The sequence below is a fragment of the Oryctolagus cuniculus genome, chromosome 8 (genome assembly GCF_051225735.1).
Source record: "Oryctolagus cuniculus isolate XC-2025 breed Fujian yellow rabbit chromosome 8, ASM5122573v1, whole genome shotgun sequence".
NCBI classification, from domain to species: domain Eukaryota; kingdom Metazoa; phylum Chordata; class Mammalia; order Lagomorpha; family Leporidae; genus Oryctolagus; species Oryctolagus cuniculus.
In genome coordinates this window covers 132,854,268-132,869,878 of record NC_142874.1, presented here as the reverse complement: position 1 = coordinate 132,869,878, position 15,611 = coordinate 132,854,268, and the positions used below count along the sequence as shown (strand labels likewise).

General features: G+C 37.9%; 1 protein-coding gene across 18 annotated transcripts in view; it reads left to right on the top strand.

Annotated features, from left to right (window-relative positions):
- Window positions 1-15,611, top strand: part of ADGRL3 (adhesion G protein-coupled receptor L3) — an 868,573-nt gene that overhangs the window by 372,732 nt on the left and 480,230 nt on the right. For all 18 annotated transcript variants that reach the window (XM_051819791.3, XM_051819792.3, XM_089302717.1 and 15 more), the window contains one exon: window positions 11,067-11,280. In XM_051819791.3, coding sequence (XP_051675751.3) covers window positions 11,067-11,280 — 214 coding nt within the window. The remainder of the gene's footprint in view (window positions 1-11,066; window positions 11,281-15,611) is intronic.

Sequence of the window (15,611 nt, the reverse complement as noted above, 5' to 3'; positions counted from 1 at the left end):
CTGTCCACTCTGCCTGTCAAAAAAAAAAAAAAAAAAAAAAAAAAAAAAAAAATTATATGTTACTAGAAAGCTCTTTCTCCCATCCATTGGATGTCTGTGTGTGTGTGCATGCGCACGTGTGTGTGTGTGTGTGTGTGTGTGAAGAGGAGAGAAGAGAAGGGAGGGAGGAAAAGGAAAAGAATGAGAATAGGCACTATTTCTGAATTACTAAATAGCGAGAATGGCAAAATAGAGCATTTCTTTGCTGTTCAGTAGTCTCTTTTCTTGAAAATCAAGGTTTTGAATAGTTTTACTGCGATCACTGTTTATTCACAACAATGGTGATCCTTCACTGAATTTTCTGTATATTACTTCTGTTAAAATCAGCATGATTGTAGATTTTATTTCTACAAGAATAAAAATAGATTTTTCAATATAGATTATTATATATTTATATACTGTTATGAAAACATGACTACAATTGAGAATGAGTGTTATATTTCAAAATTGAAGGAGTGATTTTCTATCTTACTGCAGTAGATTTTACACAAAGAAAATCTTCAGTTTTACTTTTATTGTATTATACCAAAATGTTGGGAAAGAATTCTTTGTATTCTGAAAATATTAATAGTACTGTATTATATTTTATTTTCCTAAAATAAAAATCCTTGCCAGATACAATAAATGAAATATTTAACTTGTATCTCATCTTCAGGAATTAGACTTCATTTCACTAAAAGAATAACAATCCATAAACCTTATATAACTGATTACTGGTGATACTTTTAATATAAGTTTTCCAAAATTTATTTTTTATTTACATCTACTGCTTCCCTCAGTGCACCCTTATCAGGAAGCTGAAAGTGGAGGAGCCAGGACTCAAAAACAGGTGCTCTATTATGGGATGTTGACTTCCCAAGTGTTATCTTAAGGCACTCCTAGTGTGACATTCTTGTATTGCCTTATGTACTTTGTGAACAAAGTCCCCTTCCATTGTTTTCTGTCTCTGTGATGTTCAAGAAAGTCATTACATCTTGCCTCTGTGTGACTTAACTGTACAACTTCCTAGCTCTTGCCTCCTTTTCCTTCTTTCTTTTTTTAGGATTTATTTATTTGAAAGAGTTACACAGAGAGGAGAGGCAGAGAGAGAGAGAGAGAGACTGGTCTTCTGTGGGGAGCAACTCGGACTAGACTAAGTTACTGGAATTAAGACTTATTCTATGCATCTGCTCTCCCACAATATGGCGCTGGGAGAGGAGTAAACAACTTTTACACAGCTGCTTCCAGTTCGACCAATAACCTGCAGGAGCTGATCCTGCTCCTGATTGGAGGAGAGCAGCGTGCTCAGCGTGTGGGCAGCAGAGCTGGGATTGGTGGAAGAGGACTATAAAGGAGGAGAGAGACAACATGCACCAGGAACATCTAAAGGGAACATCCGGATAACATCTGAGCAGCCCCCGAGAGAGCCGGCCGGCGGTGTGCCGCTCCCCCGCGGAAGTGGGGAAAGTGGCAGGGGGAACCGCCCTTCCACTGAGGTGGAAGGATCGGCAGCCAACCCGGGAAGGGCTGAGCAGATGAAAGAACAATGCAGGGTCTTGTGTCGTTCCTCCACGAAGAGGGGGAGCGACAGTCTTCCATCCAATGGTTCACTCCCCAGTTGGCTGCAACAGCTGGTGCTGCACTGATCTGAAGCCAGGAGCCAGGAGCTTCCTCCAGGTCTCCCACGTGGGTGCAGGGGCCCAAGGACTTGGGCCATCTTCTCCTGCTTTCCCAGGCCACAGCAGAGAGCTGGATCAGAAGTAGAGCAGCTGGGTTCCTGAACTGGGACCCACATGGGATGCTGGCGCTTCAGGCCAGGATATTAACCCACTGCGCCACAGCGCCAGCCCCTCTTGTCTCCTTTTCTTACCTTCTTCGTCCATGCCACAGTTTACTGGTGCAGAAAATTGGGATGGTAATATTGCCAAACTTTTATTGTTTGGAGTTTATATAAAAGGATATTTTTTAAAGCATTAGCACATGAAAAACACTTCATAAATGTTAGCTATATTGCCAATTCAGTCATAATAGCTCATTGTAATATCTTTATCACTAGTATTTAAAATCTCTTAATTAGCTTTATTAATATTGTCATGTGAGGGAATATCAAAAGTTCATGGAAATGGAATTAAAAGATAAAAATGAGAAATATAAGCTTTATTTCTCAGCATCAAGTTGAAGACACTTTTTAAATGGTGTTATTAGCCACTTAGAAATTTTCTGAAGGTCCTAGGTTTGGAATAGCTCAGAGTTGGGCCTTTTGTACCCCCAAAATGAGAGATGGAAAAAGGAGACAGAACCGACCTCAGCAGAGACAGGTTGCTTTATTGAAGCAAAGAGGTGGTGACAGTCTCCAAAGAGACTGTGCTCCCGGTGCACATAGGGATGGGTTTTTATCTGATCTGGTTGCCAAGGGAACTTGGTACCAAGGGCTCTCTGGGAGCCTTGGAGACCTTTTGCTTATCTAGGTTTTGTTTTGCAGGTGGAGAGAGAGAGAGAGAGAGAGAGAGAGAGAGACCGAGACCAACCATGAGAAGATCTCTCACAGTGAGGGGGAGTCGGGAGGGGGCAACATGCCCTTTATTGGGAATTAGCCATATCAGTCTAGTCTTTTCTTCTTTATTATCTGAAGAAAAAAAATGTGTTCTTTAAAGTTTTTTCTTAAGATTAGGAAACAAAAAGAAGTCAGAAGCAGCCAAATCAGGACTGTAATAGGGGGTGCCTGATGACTTTCCATCAAAACTCTCATAAAATTGCTCTTGTTTGATGAAGGGAATAAGCAGGACCGTTGTTCAGACAGAAAAATTCTTTGGTGACACTTTCTTGGGTAGTTTTCTGTGAAAGCTATGGCTGACTTTCTCAATTCATTCTCCTAATAAGCAGATGTCATTAGTCTTCAGTCCCCCAGAAAGTTACTAAGTGAAGCCCCAAGCCTCCCCTAACTGTTGCCGTGACATTTCCTCTTTACCAGTCGGATCACTTTGGCAGTTTCACCTCTCGGTAGCCACTACTTTGCTTGTGCTTTGTCTTCAGGGTCGTCCCAGTTTTTTGAAGAAATCTTGATCCCACTTGTTCACATTTCCATTGAAAGCTCTTATTCACTGAGCAGAAAGTTTGCTTCTGTTTAATTCGTTTGTCAGAATTCTGTAAGCTAACAAAGTTGAGAAGTCTGTAATGTTGACTGTCGCTGCTGCTAATAGTCCTCTTCAATTAGGGCATAAGCAAGACTGAATTCCTCAAAAGATGTGGATGGTGTGCCTTTGCAGGCTTCATCTTTGAAACCATCTCTCTCCTTCTTAAAATGAGGTGTCCATTTGAAGGCTGCCGATTTCTTCAGGAGCCTTCTCCCCATCCACTCTCCCATCAGTGATTCCATCGTTCTTCTGCGAAAGCGTCACCATTCACTTGATGTTTATTCTTGGATCAATTTTAGCAGATTTCATGTTGCTCTGATATAGAATCTTTTCAAATTGTCATCATCACTTTTTTTTTTTTTTTTTTTTTTTTTGGACAGGCAGAGTTAGACAGTGAGAGAGGGAGACAGAGAGAAAGGTCTTTCTTCCGTTGGTTCACCCCCTAAATGGCCGCTATGGCCGGCGCTCTGTGCCGATCCGAAGCCAGGAGCCAGGTGCTTCTCCTGGTCTCCCATGCAGGTGCAGGGCCCAAGGACCTGGGCCATCCTCCACTGCCTTCCCAGGCCACAGCAGAGAGCTGGACTGGAAGAGGAGCAACCGGGACAGAACTGGCAGCCCCAACCGGGACTAGAACCTGGATGCTGCCGCCGCAGGCAGAAGATCAGCATAGTGAGCCGTGGCGCCGTCCTGTCTTCTTCACTTTCAAAGTGCTTCAGTCTAGATCCTGTCCACACATAATGTAACAAGTTAATATGAGTATATTTTGGTGCAAAACAATTTTGAAGTCCATGCATAGTTTTATCATAATACATATTTTCTGTGAACTTTTTAAGGCACTTCATATACTGTAATCTTTGTGTGGCCTAGAGTAATTTTGACTATATTCTGATTCTTTCAGGCTCTCTCAAATTTGATGACTGTTTGACTTTGCTCTTAACTCCAGTGTGTATGTCTTTGCTCAGATTTTCTGCCTGAAATATTTACTGTCCCCAAGTGATTGCCTGTCTCCCCACCCCTGCTCTGAACTTTTTCTCATGTGATCTTGTTATTATCCTGTAACCTTTTGCTGTTAATAATTATGAATGCCATCTCTTGACTTTTGAGACCTTATCATACTCAAGGTGAATTTTTATTATTTCTTAGACTTAACTCTGACATATCCTCCAGTGTAGGGCCTGAGATAATACCCAATATGGGATGACTTCAGGCAATACTAACAACCCCACTGTAGCTGATAAATATGTAGTTAGAGCTAAACCAGCATACTATTTTAAATTTCTTTAAAATTACATAATTCCTCTTACTGAATTCTTACTTATCTTAAACTGTTATTAAGAACATGTTGAACAGCCAGGTTGGAGTTTTTGACATTTACAGAAAGATTGGGAAAATTATGATTTGTGAAATTGACACAGTTTTGGGAATTTCATTCCTCATGAGTAAAATTGGAAGACAATGTAGAATAGAGTTGACTGCTGAAAAGTTGTAGCAACTGGATATGAATTCATTTATCTGAACACTTTCTGTATTTTTAGGCAATTTCCAAATTAACAATGCCATTTGACTGTCATTGCTTTGTATGTGTAGCCTCAAGAAGTGTTAATAAAGTTAGTCTCATGCTAACGTTCCATCAGTCAGAAGAGCTGCACATTAATTGGTTTTTGATGTTCCATTCATTAGAATGTTTTTCCCATAATTCTGGGAATTTTCTATAAGCTATCTAAATACCATGGTTTTCCTCTTGATCTCAGAACATGTGCCTTTGGTTACTCTTTCAGAGTTTCAGCTTTAATTGTTGCTGTGTTGCATGTAATTAAAGGCTAACATATCACTTAAATTATATGTATCCTCTTGCAATATATTTGTTGAAATTCAGTGTATTAGAAGCTTACTGGTAGCAGATGTACTTTTAAAGAAAGCAGATGATGGGTTGATATTTCATTGGGTTTCCAGTGTTATTATTGCTGCCAAGTATTTTGAACTAGATTTTCAGAACACGTATTTTAAAATGTAAAGAAATGTGTTAAATAAATGTGCCGCATAAAATGGCACAGAGAAAATACACGTATTTAAGAAAAATACGTCAAAAGCTCTGCTGAAACTTAATATTGGTAATATTTGCTTTTTGGCAGAATTTATATAATGAAATATTTTCCAAAGGCAATACCACTAAGTAGAAATATGCCAACTTTTAGATACCTAAGTGTCTCTATGTATAATTAAGAAACTCCTTTAGAATCATTAGCCCTGAGTTATACATAGTTTAATTAACTTCTTCCTTAGATGGAACAAGGTATGTTTCATGTTCATTTTTCAATTTTTAAGAGTCTTTTTTTTTCTTATGCTCATTGGAATATAGGAAAGGAAAATCATTTTAATGTCTATTTCTAGTTCAGAATTGTTTCTGTATACATAAATTACAGGAGTAGCGTAATTGTTCCTTAATGAAGGAGATGGTGATATTAGACTGTGTGGGCCATGCAGTATTTTTCTGTCAATGATTCACAAACTGATTTCTTCAGTTTCAATGTCAGCACTTTCAATATTATGTCAGGCTTGGTTCTGGGCTGCATTTCTGTATTTTCTATCCCAAAACCAAGTGGCCTAACACAATAGGCATTTATAACCTGACGTGGTTTCTCTAGTTTAGGAATCCAGGACCTGTCTAGAGGGTTATTGTTCAGGATCACCCATGGAGCTCCCGTTTCAGAAGGAAGATTTCAAGTGGCTGGGGGACTGGATTCTGAAGTGCTCAGTCCTGTGCCTTCCAAGTTCCAATTGCCTGTCAGGAACTGAAGCTCCTGTTTCCCTGGAACTCTCTCCACAGAGGGGCTGCTTGAGTGCTCTTAAGATTCCATGGCTGGCTTTGCACAACCTAAATGATCCGAGAACTGAACCACAATGTCCTTTTACTGAACTGCTCTGAGAAATCACACATCATTTCTTCCATGCTGTGTCCATTCAAAGTGAGTCACTGTGTACAACCGACACTCCAGGGGAAAGGACCACTAATGCCAGAGTCCAAGAAAAGCCAATGGTCATGATAACTGCCAGTTGATGGGACCTCTTCAGTGATACTGCAGGCTCCTTTCCTTAGGTTGTCTTATCTTCCACTGTGGTTTTAAGTGCAACCTCACAGTGCTCACATTGGTAAAGATCTCTCGTTGGAGTCAGAGACCGAGACCTATCTGTTCAACCTGCTCCTAGACTGTGCTCAGAGCACTGCAGTGTATCCTGTTGATTATGCCAGAAACTCACTACTCATCCTTGACACTCTGTTTTACCCTGCGTGTTCAGTTCATCATCAGACCATGCAATTTTTTGTTCCTACAATAGATCAAATATGTGCCATCATTATCCATTTAAAGCAAGCAACTGTTTTCTCTCATCTTTACTGCTACAAAATAGCCTTCTAATTTGCATTTCTCTTTCATTCCCTTTTTATTAAAAAAATCCTGTAGTGAAATTATTGTTTTTTATTTTAAATACAGTATTTGGGGAAAATAAAAGTGAAAAGGGGAAGAAATAATTTTTTTAAAAAGTAAACTATTTTCTAATGTTTTTTAATCACAACACTAAGGTTGGTTCAGGATTGCAGTTTCTGCTGCTTGGAAACTTGGTCACAGAATTATTTTTTTAATTGGATGTTGAGTATGTAAAATAATCTGTGAGGTACACAGATTTGAACAAGACATTGAAGGCTGGCCTAGGATGAAATATGGAAGTGTTTGATTCATCTGTCGTAAAACTATCTAATTTCCTCCCCTTCATGCGATAGCAGGTAATTTAGTCTACACAGTCTGGATATTTCTTGAAAAGATAGACAGTTCCTTCTCTATGTTACATTTGTCGGTCTAGTGACTAAGTAGCATGTTCCTCCAAGTCTTCAGTGACCACTGATAAAAGAATACTTCAAGATGTTGATGGAAATATGGAATTAAACCTTAAGTTTAGATGTGGACATTTAGCCTAGTGGTTAATAAGCTGGTTAAGACACACCTACAATCCATATCAAAGTACCTGGGTTTGGTTCTGCTCCTGATTACAGCTTCCTGCCAAGACAGTCCCTTAGAGGGCTCCTGCCACCCCCAAAGGAGACCTGGATTGACTTCCTAGTTCCTGGCCTCTGCCCCAGCCCAGCCTGTCCATTGCAGGAATTTGAGGAATAAACCAGAGAACAGGAGCTCTGTCTGTTCTCTGTCTCTCTCTCTCTAATAAGTGAATTAAATAAAACTTTTTAAAGATTAATAAATTTATTCTGGTGCAAACATTTTTTGAAATCCAAGCACACTTTTTTTTTTTTGTAATGTGCATTTTACATACACTTTTGGAAGGCTCTGTATATCTCATTGTTTGTGTTCACTCCTCTCATTCTCTGGGTACCCTTTGAGCTACTTCTGTGTTATTATGGTTTTAGCCTATATTCTGCTCCTGATTTCTAGATCCATGAATCCAACTGACTATTGAATCTTTCCAGGGATTACCTTGATTGACATCTTAAATGTAATGTATTTAAAATGAATTTTATTGTGCTATGCCCTCAACCAACTAATTGACTACCAGCTTCTTAAGAAATCTGTGTTGTCTTTGATTTATTTTTGTTCATAGCCTTTGTCCTATAATCCTGTGTCTCAAGTAATATTTCTTTCTTTGAAAATTCTGCTCTAATAAGTCGTTGACCCCTATTCACAGGGGTGGAGAAAGAATCATCTTGTTGGGTCACCAGGTTGTAGGCTCCTACTGTCCCTTCCCTGGTTATCATCACACACTAGTTCTTTAAGGACTTACAGAATATGATGTCAGACATCATCGTACAGGCTTGACAGTAGGAGAGAAATCCCAGGAGAAGGAAAGAGAAAAAAAAATAAGAGGTCTGAATGAGGTGGTTGATATCTCAGAAAAGGAGGAAAGTTTGAGAGAAGTTTTTGCTGAAGCAAGTAAGCAACTGTCTAGTGTCTTGGTCTAAATCATGTTTTTGACAGTGAATACCCACATTAAAGCTATATCAAAGTTTTGACAAAATTGACTGATGAGTTTAATCAGCCAAATTGTCCACTTAGTCACACAAATGCTTTGAAAGTATGATTTGCTTATTTGTTTGTTAAATTAACTTATTTTTCTGAACTCAATTGACTGGTTAAGTCAACATGATAAAGTCAGTTGAATTCAATATTTGCAAACAGTAATGTGTGTGTTTTTAAAATGGTTATAGTGACATTAAGAAACAACTTCTCTCTTAAGAAATATATAATTCTCATCCTAAGGACCTTTTGTGAACATGAAAACAAAAACATCTCTGATTCCCCCATGAAACTAAATGCACAAAATACTTAATACTTTCATTATTCAATGAAGATCTGTAAAACTTCACATGCATTAATGAAAATATATTTATCAATGAAAATAGAAATAGAATCTTAGTGTTAAATTGGACTTCATGTTTTAACAAATAGGAATGTTTTATTTTGCAAATAATAGAAATGCACATTTCAGAAACTATCTGTCTGTTATGAGAATGCCCTGCCAAACTGTTGACTCAAGGACAAACATTAAAAGTCACGTGGTACCCAAATTCTGATTATTTTAAGTCTACTGATCAGTGCAGTGGACCTGTCAGATTCTTAGCTGAGAGAGAGAGAGTGTGTGTGTATGTGTATGTGTGTTCATGTGTGCACACATGAAAGATGTTGGATGACAACCAGAATCAAATTAACTATACAGTGAAACTTGAAGAGCTTTAAGTGACCTGCTCAGGAGTAGTGTCTGGGATCTCTGATACTTTTACTAAAATATCATAGAAATGAGACAACAATTGGTGGTCCTCTCAATTTAGAAATAATAGATATGTTTCAAAAATCAAATCAGGATTTTCTCTGTTTTAAGTGAAAATGTTGAGAGTTATGCAACTCTTGTCTTCCCCTACCCCTTCCTTTATTCTCCTCCCTTCCTTTCCTTTCACATTTGGTACTTAGTAAGAAAGTCACAAGAAAACTCACATAGACTTATTAAAGTTTTTTGTAATGTAAGTGCTCATTAGTGAGTTCATTAACTGTCAACAGATTTTAAGTTACCACATGTTTCTCTAGAACTGATTCTCTTGCATACAAACCAACAGTTAAGACAGTTGCTAAACACTTCATTTAGAAGTCCAACCATAGTCTTTTAAAAGACTTGCTGAGTTTTAACAACAATTACACATTGGACTCTCTTCTAATCATGTAAGTTCACAGTTTCGGAATGGAAAACTGTTACGCTTGACATGAAAAGGTAGATAATTTTATAAATAAAAATGAAATCTATATATGTTTAGTCAACACCTGAAATGAAACAACAAACTGGAAAAATATATCTGCCTCAAATATAAAAGGCAAATGTTTAGTTTTCTTGCTCTTCTAAGAGTTTTTGCAAAAGCAAGCTTCGCATTGATGTGAACAAGAAGTCCACTAATGAATGAAAGTGGTAAACATGAAAATGTTTATACATTTAATCAATCACAAAATTTAAAGGAATGGATAAACTTTAATTTTGAAGAAGAAACTACTATTGGTAGAAGTATACATTTTTAACATTTTTTTAAAAATCTGTTGATATTTGCTAAATGTGAAATGTATTTAAAAATCAGTTAGATTTTTAAAACAGAGCATAGAATGCTTTTGGATAACTAGATACTCCCAAGGCATTCCAGCCAGGTGCGCACGTATGTTTAAACTTCTTTGCAGTTATGGCACAAAAGCACTGAGACCTTCCTAAATGTCCATGGACATCGGACAAATTAAATTATTACACATATATACACAGATGAAATAGAAGCATTAAAAATGAAGGAAATAATATTTTTTTTTTTTTTTGACAGGCAGAGTGGACAGTGAGAGAGAGAGACAGAGAGAGAAAGGTCTTCCTTTGCCGTTGGTTCACCCTCCAATGGCCGCCGCTGCAGCCGGCGCACCGCGCTGATCCAATGGCAGGAGCCAGAATCCAGGTGCTTTTCCTGGTCTCCCATGGGGTGCAGGGCCCAAGCACCTGGGCCATCCTCCACTGCACTCCCTGGCCATAGCAGAGAGCTGGCCTGGAAGAGGGGCAACCGGGACAGAATCCGGCGCCCCGACCGGGACTAGAACCCGGTGTGCCGGCGCCGCAAGGTGGAGGATTAGCCTATTGAGCCACGGCGCCGGCCTAGGAAATAATATTCATAAATAGAAAGATTTATGTTAGATATCATTAAATTGTTAAACAATACATGGTATCAGTTTGTGAAGTGAGTTACATTTATCTGAGTAAACTAAAAAGAAAGGTGGGAGCACACACACAGGGTCTCTATTTTTGGGTAGGAAATTCTAAAAGGAAGGTTGTGGCGTGGTCTCTTTACAGTGGAGAAAAGGATGACCTGGAAACTAAAGGAAAATACAATTTTTCTCCACATATGATTAACCCATTATAGTGACCATGTCAGTAATTACTTAAAATAATGAAACTATAAAATTGAGATAGGCTACTTAATCAGGTGTCCTTAAAGTCAGTAACAGTGTTGATTTTTTTTGGAGATGACTTTTGTAAGAAAGAAAGGAAGGCCCCTGAAATTTACCTCTACAAACAGGATGATATTTCTGTGGATAATCATATTTTCATACCCCAGGCCAAAATTTTAATAGAAAATGCAAGGTGCTTTTCTATTTGTAAGAAAAAAAAATAATGTGATACATAACAGTTTTAAGAAATAATTTTTATTATTAGATTTTTTTTAAATGAAAGCCTGGAAGGTTACTGAAGTGAGAAATATTCTACCTTATGTAAAATTATGACTCCTAACTGGTGTTTCTTGTTCTGAGTTGACCCCAAGCCCTGGAGAAGTACACACCTGCGTGTTCAATTGAATATACTAAGGATGATTTCTTGTTCCCCCACCTCTTCTGGCAGCTTTCAGCCGCGCCCCGATTCCCATGGCCGTGGTGCGCAGAGAGCTCTCTTGTGAGAGCTACCCCATTGAGCTCCGCTGCCCAGGAACCGACGTCATCATGATTGAGAGTGCCAACTATGGGAGGACTGATGACAAAATCTGTGACTCGGACCCTGCTCAGATGGAGAACATCCGGTGTTACCTGCCAGACGCCTATAAGATTATGTCTCAAAGGTACGATCCTTCTCTGCTTCTTGCACATATACTGGCCTTCGTTAAGTATCTGTGTGACGTATGGGCAGAGGTAAGAACACTGTTGTGGGTTTTAAGAAAATGTGAAGTACTTTTCAATGTCTGACCGTTCCCTGTATCACCAAAATGCTAGTTAGAAATTGCAAGGAGCATTTGGAGAATTGTGAGCATTTATTACATTATCTATTAAGTTTCATGGTCTAACCTGCCTATTATAAGAAACATTGTATTCTTTAGAATTTTCAAGAATAGTTGTCTCCAAAAATTGCAGAAGAATTATTTGGCTGCTAGCAATTATTTTCTAGTAGTGTAGAAAAAAAGAAAGATAAAATTGAACTAATGGGCAATTTTTATGATCATTAATCAAAATGTAGTAAAAGATGGTTGACTTAAGATTGTATGGCCATGTGATGCCAACTACCTACCCCAAAGAAAACTATGAAAAAAGTATTCATTGGCTGTCTAGTATGTGAAATTAATTAATCTATTTAATGCATTTAACTATCTAAAATATTACAGTGTTAAGATAAACTACGATACCATATAATATCATTCTGTAAGAAAAGATCTATGATTTTAAAGAGTCTGGTCAGTAGAACTGCAAAGCATTGAAGGTTTAAGTTAGGTTATAATTTCTTGATAAACCGTTAAATATCATTTAAGTAACTATTTACTATTATGCTTTCTTGGTAATCAGTTTTGAAATCACTCATTTATGATAGGCCTTCACACATTCTGACTTCTTGGTCATAAGGTACGTTTAAATAATTCAGTAAGTGATTTGTTTAATGAATTTAATTTGCTTAATTAAGCCAGCATTTTCATTAAGATATCTATTCAAGCATTTCTTTCCCATGTATTTTTTAAGGAGTTTTGAAAATTTGAGGAAAACTAAAGGACAAGTAAAACTGAAGAAATTGAATTCTCAAAACAAAAGCAATGAATTTCAAAATTGCCTTTCTTGTACTTAGATAAACTGTCATTATTTATCAGCTTTTATCTTCTTGATGCTAAAAATCCTGGCATTTCTGTGTGCGTGATTAATAAAATTGTTGGTCAGCATCTTATTTTTATAAATTTCTGTTCTATAAATTATTAATGCAGTTTATGGAATGCAAGGTTTTTGATGATCAAAGTTTCTGAAGTGTACTTAGAGTATAACTTGATGCTCTACAGACTTGAGTGTTTTTGTCTGTCTGTTACTTAAGTGATGGCTTATGCCAAATTGAGAACTGATGAAAGATAAGATTTTGATTTTATGGAATCCATTTCACATAACTTTGGTTGCCTTTTGCTGCTCTTGTGTGTCTTTCTCATGGATGCATATTTGATCTACCTCCCACCATGCCTACAGCCTACATGATGCCTCCCATCATTCTGTTGCATGCAGGTGCTGTGATGATCTCTTAGGAGTGGTCTTCTGTGAGGAGTGTAGATTGGGCACTGCAACACAATTCTGATTTTCCTTTGTTCCAGACAGACCACTGAACATTGGATTCTTCTGGGTCTGTTTGGGGTGTGGGATGAGAAGGAGGTTCTGTTTTTCTCTGATTAAATTTTCATTTAAAATGTAGCAGAAATGTTCACTTGCTCTTTGATCTCTGTGATTTTTATTGAAAACATTTTAATCCCTTCATTGATATTATTAATGGCTTCCAAAATAAGCCTTTAATCTTATAATCATTGTAAAAAAAATTTATAATGGATCATCTGGAGCCACTGAATTACATGGGATGCATACATAAATTGACAAATCTGTGGAGTAAAAATGCTTTAAGCATCCCTAGTAAATCATTTGGTAAGCCCTCCTGGTGATTTCTCAAATAAGAGTTGTCACTTAGATGCAAAATTGTGGTTAATTCTCCAAGGAAGCAAGATCCTCTTTATATTTGAACCATTAAGTGTACTGCATTTACACTTGTCCAAATTAAATGTTTTTGACTCTTGCAAAGAGAAAATCGAGTTCTGTCTTAAAAACTCCCAAGAGATGTGATGGCCATGGAACTTAGGGTGCTTTATAATGAACTTAGTTAAGCTACATGCCAAATACTGCATGTTAAATAATGCCAATAATTTTAATTATGACACAGAGATATCATATTAATAATGATGTGAACTGTTTCAGTAGGTAAATGTGTTTCAGTTGAAATAATAGTGGAAATCATCTTTTCTGAAAGGCGTCCGGGTGAACATGTTTTCTTTCATATAGACTTCTAGGATGAGACGACATAAAGGTTTCAGGACAATTTACAGGAGTTTTATTACTAAATATTACTTAAAGTTACTTCTGGTTACTGTATAACCTCACCAAAAAGCCCCCATAACTTGCCTCGGATATCACATAAAAGTAGGGATATAGAGTGCCATTCATGTGGACATTTGAATACGTATTGAATAAATGCATAAATTAAGCTGCCTGCTGACATGTGAGTTAAGTATGAACAGCTATAAAAGGGTATGACAGTTGATTCCCACAAGTTTCTCCATTAGCACTCTCTAGTCTAATATCTGCCGTGTAGGTGCTGCTTTCCCTTGGCCTTTGAGGTCTCGCTGACTGTTCTCAAAGGCCAGCCCTGATGTTCTTCTTATTACCACCTGCATTCATCTCTGTCATGTCTAAACGTTAAGCAACCTACAGTTTCACATAGCTACCTCTCTATAGTAAATTGTTGGCTTCTAGTTACGTAAAACTAATTTTTTATGCACAAATTAAATGTAAGTATGCTCTGTAATTTTGTCATTCCTCTTAAAAGTTGTCTTCACTCTGTTTAATCTGGGTGACTTCTGTTTCTTTTTATTTTGCATTTATACATTCCATAGAGTCTTAAGACGTATATTGTGTATGGCTTTGGAATCTAAATGGCAAAATGGCTGTAAGCCACTAAGTAACTTAGGAAATCTTGAATTGGGAATTCAGCTTAGATTTCTTTAGCATTTTTTTAAGAATTTTCTTTTTTCTTTTAAAGATTTATTTATTTGAAAGTCAGAGTTACACAAAGAGAGGAGAGGCATAGAGAGAAAGAGGTCTTCCATCCTCTGGTTCACTCCACAATTGGCTGCAATGGCCGGAGCTGCGCCGATCCGAAGCCAGAAGCCAGGAGCTTGTTTCAGGTCTCCCACATGAGTGCAGGGGCCCAAGGACTTGGGCCATCTTCCACTGCCCTCCCAGGCCATAGCAGAGAGCTGGATCAGAAGTGGAGCAGCTGAGTCTCAAACTGGCGCCCATATGGGATGCCAGCGCCTCAGGCCAAGGTGTTAACCCCTCTGCATCATAGCACTGGCCCCTATCTTTAGGTCTTAATGGAAGCAATTCAACTATCAACTCAGTCAATACACAAAACTCTATAATATGCAGATCACTATGACTGTTACTGTAAGACTTAATGGATCAATAAATCAGGTACGATTCCTGCCAAGAAAACTAAACTTTGAAGTAAAGAAGAAATAACTAACTGTGTCATTTGCTCAACATTTTTTTTTTTTTTTGTCTCATTCACATTTAGTGTAGAGAGCAAAGGGAAGAAGCTTTTTGTGCCAGGTGACAATAGAGAGCACTTCACTGGAGAGGAAGTGTTAGAACTGATTCTTGGAAGACAGGAGCATTAGTGCAACCAAAGGAGACCAAAATGATACTAGATGTTCCAGTGGAAGAACACCAAAAAGATTGTATAAGTCAAGAAAAGTTTGTATAGTATATACTTGTTTTGTGTCTGACATTACTCATTGGGTACATTTTTACATAACTTTATTGAAGTATTTAAAAATTTATTATTTTATTTGAAAGGCAAACAGGCAGAAAGAGATTTTCCGTCTGCTGGCTCACTTCCCATAGACCCGTGATAGTCAGAGCAAGGTCAGCCCACAGCCCAGAGCCAGAACTGAGTCCATGTGTTCTAGCTGGGTGGCAGGGACCCAAGTACTTTAGCCATCACTGGTTGCCTCCCAGGGTACACATTAGCAGAAGGCTGGATTGGAAAGGGAGGAGCTGGGACTCAGTCCAGGCACTCTTAGATGGGATGCAGGCATGCCAAGTGGCATCTTAATCACTAGGCGAAATACCTGCCCCTTAAAGTAGCTTCTATATAATTCATTGTTTCAAGTGTATAATGAGTGTTAATAAATTCACCAAGTGGTGCAACAATTCTGATAAATCAGTTTTAGAACATCCCCATCATGCCACATGATTCGTCATGTCAGTTCCTGATAACCCTTATCTCCTCTCCACCTCATGCAGTGACAAATCTGCTCTGTGTCTGTACATTTATCCTGACACATTATGTTTAAATTAAAACATGAACACTTGAAATCAATTT